The following is a 6,851-nucleotide window of genomic DNA, read 5'->3' as shown; positions in this document are numbered from 1 at the left end:
GGAAGGAATAAATAGTGCCACATTCTTGGTGTCAATGGGAGGAATACTTCCCCATCCTTTGAAGTTAATAGGAGGAATCATGCCCAACTGTTGGTGTAAGCAGAAGGAACTGTGCCTTGTATGAGTGAGAGGAATAGTGCCCCTAAGGGCCAGATAAAGATAAGTGAAAGGGCCACAACTGGCCCACAAGTGGCAGCTTGGAGACCACTGCCATGTCTAAAAAAAAAAAAAAAAAAAAAAAAAAAAAAAACATACACAGCAGGACAAGGACACATCTATGATGATTGTGGAAACTGTGATGAACCTAGAACTGGACCGCCATTACTACACTGAGAGGTTTTTCATTTAGAGGAGATCCCCTTTAATGTATTAGAAATACAGACAATGAAAACTTAAAAAGGTTTATTCCTTTAAACAGTACTGCATCAAAGTATTACGCAGAATAGTAAGAAAACAATGATCTGTAAATAGTGTAAACAGTTATTACTTTCTAAATAGCAAACTCGGCACCTCTAACTTTGGTATCGCTCACAGATACAGGAACAGAGTACAAAGGCACAAAACTGGTTAGGTAGAAAAAGAGATGCAGTGACATTCCAGGAAGATTCCAGAATCCATCAGGAGAAGCCTTCCATCATCTTGGTTCTTCCAGACGTCTCCTCTAACCACTTACAGGCCGAACACTTTCTGCTCCACGGAGGAGTTCAGCAGCTCATTCCCGGCTCTGACAAATTCCCCCAGAAAGGAACCTGAGTACACATCAAATGTCACTTTTATTTATTCTGGATGCAGAATGATGGGTGTTAAATGAACAATCTGAGAATTATCAAAGACACCTTTACAAAAAAACTGCTTATGCAGACAAGCGGCATCTGTGGATAAATACAAACTGTGCAGCTTTGGCCAAAATTGAATAATGCCCTTGCTATACAGTAGGTGTAGGTAATTTATGTACCTCCTGAAGCCTGACTAAAGAAAACTTGGGAGACACACAATGGTGCGCTGCAGTAATGTTTGATGTGTTGAAAACTTAAAGTCCCCGGTGCTGCTTTTGGTCTCTCTGCAGCTGATCTTTTCCCCATTGCTGACTTATCGTGCCTTCTTCTTCGCTGTGTCTCTGTGTGGGGTCAGCCAACAATGCATTATGGGCACAAGCAGGGCAGAGAACAGGGGGGCGGAGAGCACAGAGGGGCAGAAGAGCATGGGAGGCTGGAGACCATGGGGGGGGCGAAAGTACAGAGGGGGCCGATGAGCACAGGGCCTGAGAGCACTCGGAGGGGCTGGAGAGCACTGGGAGGGGGGCGGAGAGTACAGGGGGGACTGATGAGCACAAGGGGGCCTAAGAGCATGGGGAGGGGCTGGAGAGCACAGGGGCTGGACAGCATGGGGGGGAGGTCAAGAGCGTGGAGAGCATGGGGCAGGTAGAGATCACTGTCACTGGGGGGGGGGTCCGGAGAGCACTTGGGGGATCTGAAGAGTACAGGTGGGCTGATGATCCCTGGGAGGGGTTGGAGAGCATGGGGGGAGTTGGAGATCACTGGGGGGGCCTGGAAAGCACATGGGGGGCACCTGAGAGCATGGTGTGAGCCTAAGAGCACAGGGGGAGGCTGAAAGCACTAGGGGACAGTAGAAAGAAGCTGGATAGGAGGAGCGGCTGCATACACAGTAGAAGAATCTATCTCTTTATTTTTCTCCTACAGCCTCTGAATGCCCACGGGAGGGAGAGAATGAAAAGCAGGCTTTCAAAGGCTGTAGGAGAAAAATAAAGAGATTAATTCTTCTACTGTGTATGCAGCCGCTCCTCCTATACAGCTTCTTTCTACTGTCCCCTAGTGCTCTCAGCCTCCCCCCTGTGCTCTTAGGCTCCCACCATGCTCTCAGGTGCCCCCATGTGCTTTCCGGGCCCCCCCAGTGATCTGTTTCCCTCCTGTCCGGCGTCTTGTGTAGATCCCCCTCCCTCTTCATGGTCACAGGTAACGTAACGCGGAGAGTCCGGGTGAACGGCGGGGGCTCAAAGAGCAGCTCAGCTGCTTTGGCCCCACAAGGACATGCGGCCCGGCAGCCCCGCCCCACCGGGCAAGTGCCCAGTGTGATCCATTTGGCCAATCCAGGCCTGGTCTCTCCCACCTCGATTAGTAATCTGATGACTGGTGGGGTAAAGATTAAATGAGGAAAAGTGTGGGAGTGAATAAATAAAACCAAACACATACTCAAGTCTATGGCTCCAGCATCTCTGTGTTGCTGCAGCTGTCCCACGCAGACTCGAAGACTGAGAACTCACATGACCGCTGATTGCTCAGTTCTTGGTCCACTCTGAACAGAAACTGATATCAGCTGTCATTTCTCCTTCTCCTGTGCCCACACTCAGGGGCGGGCACGTCCATTATGGGTGCACAGGCGCCGCCGCCTCATCCATGTGTCTAGCCCATTTCAGGACGCCATGAATTCCAATGACGGGGGTGTTTTGTTTTTTTTTGAAGCACCATTTAGAGCCAGAGGACCCTTTTTTTTTTTCTCGCACCAAATTCGCAATGCATAAATGTGAACCAAAGCCATGGAATACTATGCTTTTTTACATGATCTGCGAATCTGTGTGTTCCTAAACGCATCAAACCCGCTGTAAATTCGCATCAGTGTGAACCTAGGCTGAATCTCCTTTTCCCGACTGGCCGAAGGGAGAAGCATTCTGATCGGCCGCTGAGCAGGAGACGAAAGCCGCAGGGGAAGGAGAAGCTGCTCATGATGCCTACAGCCTTGATGCCCATGAAGGAGAGCAGGGGAAGCCGCCCGTGATGAAATGGATCGGTTAAGTGCATCGACCTACCCCAACGGGGGGGGGGGGGGTTGGGGACTGCTGCGGGTGCACCGTCTGCCGCCCCCCCCCAATAAAAATTACCAGCCGCCACTGCCCACACTGCAAGAGTTAATAGCTAATTTTGTCTGGGGGAGATGAGAAACCATTTTACCTACTTGATCCTCCGCTCCCTGGAAGGTGACGCTCTCTCATGCTGTCCCTTAGGGCTCATTTACACTTGCTTTGGCTTCAAAACACATTAAAGCGCCTACCACTTCAATATGCATTTATGATGTGTTTTTGGTGCTTCGATGAAGCTTTAGAGATGCTTCTGTGATGTTCTTTTGAAGCTTTGTTGAAGCTTGACAAATGCCCTGTGTGTGTGGATATCTCATACCTGCAATTTCTTCAAAATTAAGCAAAGCTAAAGCTGAATTAAAGCCTCTCAAAAGCTGCAGGTGCTTCAAGGGAGCTTTGTCATAGACTTCTATGGAGGTTCTGAAGACGCTTTGTAGCACCACTAAAGCGACACGGGGCATAATTTTTGAAGCAAAGCAAAAGCAAGGTGTAAACAGGACTGTAAGCAAACCATTTTATTTAGTGACAGGAGCTTTGACATTCAGAGAGCTTTTACAAAGCGTGCCCAAAGCCTTGTTTTGCAGTGTAAAGTAGCCCTAAGCCCAGGTTCACACTTGTGCGATCTGAGACAGTGCATGTCATTCGCACCCGCACCGCAGGTGCCGATCACATGTGATGTCTGTGCATACAGTTGCATGGCTGAACTCACATTAGATTTGCAGGAAAAAAAGTGCAGAGACTTTTTTTTCCCCCGCACTGAAACCGGATTGCATGGATTCTCACCTGTGCGAGTACACAGTTCGCACTGCGATCTGTGAACTGATCTGAGGGTGTCATTAACAATGTATTGACACCCGCAGCGGTTTGCAGAGGGCAGTGTAAACTGCCTGCGGGAGAAGTGCGATGCGGGAACCAGCGCTGTAATCGCCCTGGCTCCCGCATCGCCCTAGTGTGAACCCAGGCTTTCTGTCCTCATGTCTAGAGCAGGCCTATGGACCCTGTTATGGTCTTGATGACGTCAGGACTAAGGATGGGCTTGGGCGTGTTCACAACCCCACGTGCCTGAGCCTGCCAGGAAGCTGACACTCCGCAGCGCTAATCACAGGCAGTGGGATATTTCCCGGTCTGTGCAGCCACGGATCGGGAAATGTACCTTTGCCTAAAAATCATCTGTAAACTCCTGGCCTCAGGGGGTAATTAACAATTATTTACATTAAAAAAGCAAAAAAAAAAAAACAGGATTATTAACTAACTGGAAAAAACACTCAAAGTGATGTAATTGTAGACCTTAATCAGAATTTGTTGTATGGGAGTCATATCATTAAAACGTGGGTTCTGATTGGTCTGTGAGAGTACTCCTGCCTACAATTACAGTAGCACTTACCTGCTTTAGCCTTGACCCAGGAGACAGCCTTCCTCTCCAGCAGCTCCCACTCCTCTCTCTGATCCACACAGGTGGTGTGAAGCCAAATCACCGCCAGGACTGTCACCCACACCGACACCTCCACGTTCTGCAGAGGAGGGAAGGAGAAGTTTATTATGCAAGACCTGAAATGTTACATATCGGTCCAATTCTGGATTCTAAATTCCTGCACTTTTGTCAGGCAAGGCTTCATCTAGATCTGAATGCACGGATCAGCTTGGATTTTGGAGGCCTCAAGTCAATCGTCAAAACACCATCTGCAAATAGGTGTATGCATGTATTATGGTATTATGGTAATAGAAGTATTTTTTTCCCCGTGAGTCTGTGGACAATGCTGAGATCACAGACCTACATTGCGAGAGAAGAAGCGCAGGAGCAACATTTATATTTTTTTAAAACCAAGACCAGACCGATAATACTACTAGACCATAGCTGCCAACTGTCCCGGATTTCCCGGGACATTCCCGGGACTTGGACTTCATTCCCGGATTTGTGGTGTCCCGGGAAATGTCCCGAAAAATCCGGTTCCAGTTTTGAATTCGCCGCCGCCTCCGCCGCTAGAGGTCGGCGGCCGGCGGAGACATTGTCTCCGCCGGCCGCCATTTTTTTGTAGTTCAGGAAGACGGCTGGGGGGGCCTAGACGAAGCTTCTGCGTCGCCGCCCACCCCCTGCCCCGCTCCGCCTCGGCCCGCCCCGCTCCGCCTCGGCCCGCCCCGCTCCGCCTCGGCCCGCCCCGCCCCGCTCCGCCTCGGCCCGCCTACCCCCCGCCCCGCTGCCAGTCTGATATGGAAAGGGGCGGGGGTTCTAGGTGGGGGGGGGAGCGCGCGCACCGCTGTGGGACACCTGATGTGAGGGGGGGGCACTGGGGACACCTGATGTGAGTGGGGGGGCGCACTGGGGACACCTGATGTGAGTGGGGGGGCACTGGGGACACCTGATGTGAGTGGGGGGGGGCACTGGGGACAACTGATGTGAGTGGGGGGGGCACTGGGGACACCTGATGTGAGTGGGGGGGGCACTGGGGACAACTGATGTGAGTGGGGGGGGCACTGGGGACACCTGATGTGAGGGGGGCGCACTGGGGACACCTGATGTGAGGGGGGGGCACTGGGGACACCTGATGTGAGTGGGGGGGGCACTGGGGACACCTGATGTGAGGGGGGGGCACTGGGGACACCTGATGTGAGTGGGGGGGGCACTGGGGACTCCTGATGTGAGTGGGGGGGCACTGGGGACACCTGATGTGAGTGGGGGGGGGGCACTGGAGACACCTGATGTGAGGGGGGGGCACTGGGGACACCTGATGTGAGTGGGGGGGGCACTGGGGACACCTGATGTGAGTGGGGGGGGCACTGGGGACACCTGATGTGAGTGGGGGGGGCACTGGGGACTCCTGATGTGAGTGGGGGGGCACTGGGGACTCCTGATGTGAGTGGGGGGGCACTGGGGACACCTGATGTGAGTGGGGGGGGGGGGCACTGGGGACACCTGATGTGAGGGGGGGGCACTGGGGACACCTGATGTGAGTGGGGGCACTGGGGACACCTGATGTGAGGGGGGGGCACTGGGGACACCTGATGTGAGTGGGGGGGGGCACTGGGGACACCTGATGTGAGTGGGGGGGGCACTGGGGACACCTGATGTGAGGGGGGGGCACTGGGGACACCTGATGTGAGTGGGGGCACTGGGGACACCTGATGTGAGGGGGGGGGCACTGGGGACACCTGATGTGAGTGGGGGGGGCACTGGGGACACCTGATGTGAGTGGGGGGGGCACTGGGGACACCTGATGTGAGGGGGGGGCACTGGGGACACCTGATGTGAGTGGGGGGGGGCACTGGGGACACCTGATGTGAGTGGGGGGGGCACTGGGGACACCTGATGTGAGGGGGGGGCACTGGGGACACCTGATGTGAGTGGGGGGGGCACTGGGGACTCCTGAGGTGAGTGGGGGGGGCACTGAGGACACCTGATGTGAGGGGGGGGGGCACTGGGGACTCCTGATGTGAGGGGGGCACTGGGGACACCTGATGTGAGGGGGGGCACTGGGGACACCTGATGTGAGGGGGGGGCACTGGGGACACCTGATGTGAGTGGGGGGGGCACTGGGGACACCTGATGTGAGGGGGGGGCACTGGGGACACCTGATGTGAGGGGGGGGCACTGGGGACACCTGATGTGAGGGGGGGGCACTGGGGACACCTGATGTGAGTGGGGGGGGCACTGGGGACACCTGATGTGAGGGGGGGGCACTGGGGACACCTGATGTGAGGGGGGGGCACTGGGGACACCTGATGTGAGGGGGGGGCACTGGGGACACCTGATGTGAGGGGGGGGCACTGGGGACACCTGATGTGAGGGGGGGGCACTGGGGACACCTGATGTGAGGGGGGGGCACTGGGGACTCCTGATGTGAGGGGGGGCTCCGCCGGGGACTCCTGATGTGAGGGGGGCTCCGCTGGGGACTCCTGATGTGAGGGGGGGCTCCGCCGGGGACTCCTGGTGTGAGGGGGGGCTCCGCTGGGGACTCCTGATGTAAGGGGGGGCTCTGCTCGG

The 6,851-nt window shown here is 54.8% G+C and overlaps 1 protein-coding gene across 9 annotated transcripts in view; it reads right to left on the bottom strand.

Annotated features, from left to right (window-relative positions):
- Positions 1-387: 387 nt before the first annotated feature.
- LOC141121275 (von Willebrand factor A domain-containing protein 5A-like) overlaps positions 388-6,851 on the bottom strand; it is a 169,088-nt gene continuing 162,624 nt past the window's right edge. For all 9 annotated transcript variants that reach the window (XM_073611083.1, XM_073611073.1, XM_073611072.1 and 6 more), the window contains 2 exons: positions 4,257-4,383; positions 388-749 (listed from right to left, as the gene is read on the bottom strand). In XM_073611083.1, coding sequence (XP_073467184.1) covers positions 670-749; positions 4,257-4,383 — 207 coding nt within the window. In that variant the 3' untranslated portion in view covers positions 388-669. The remainder of the gene's footprint in view (positions 750-4,256; positions 4,384-6,851) is intronic.

This window comes from Aquarana catesbeiana, linkage group LG01 (assembly GCF_042186555.1).
Source record: "Aquarana catesbeiana isolate 2022-GZ linkage group LG01, ASM4218655v1, whole genome shotgun sequence".
Classification (NCBI taxonomy): domain Eukaryota; kingdom Metazoa; phylum Chordata; class Amphibia; order Anura; family Ranidae; genus Aquarana; species Aquarana catesbeiana.
The sequence above is the reverse complement of the archived record's forward strand: the minus strand, read 5'-3'. Positions and strand labels throughout refer to the sequence as shown.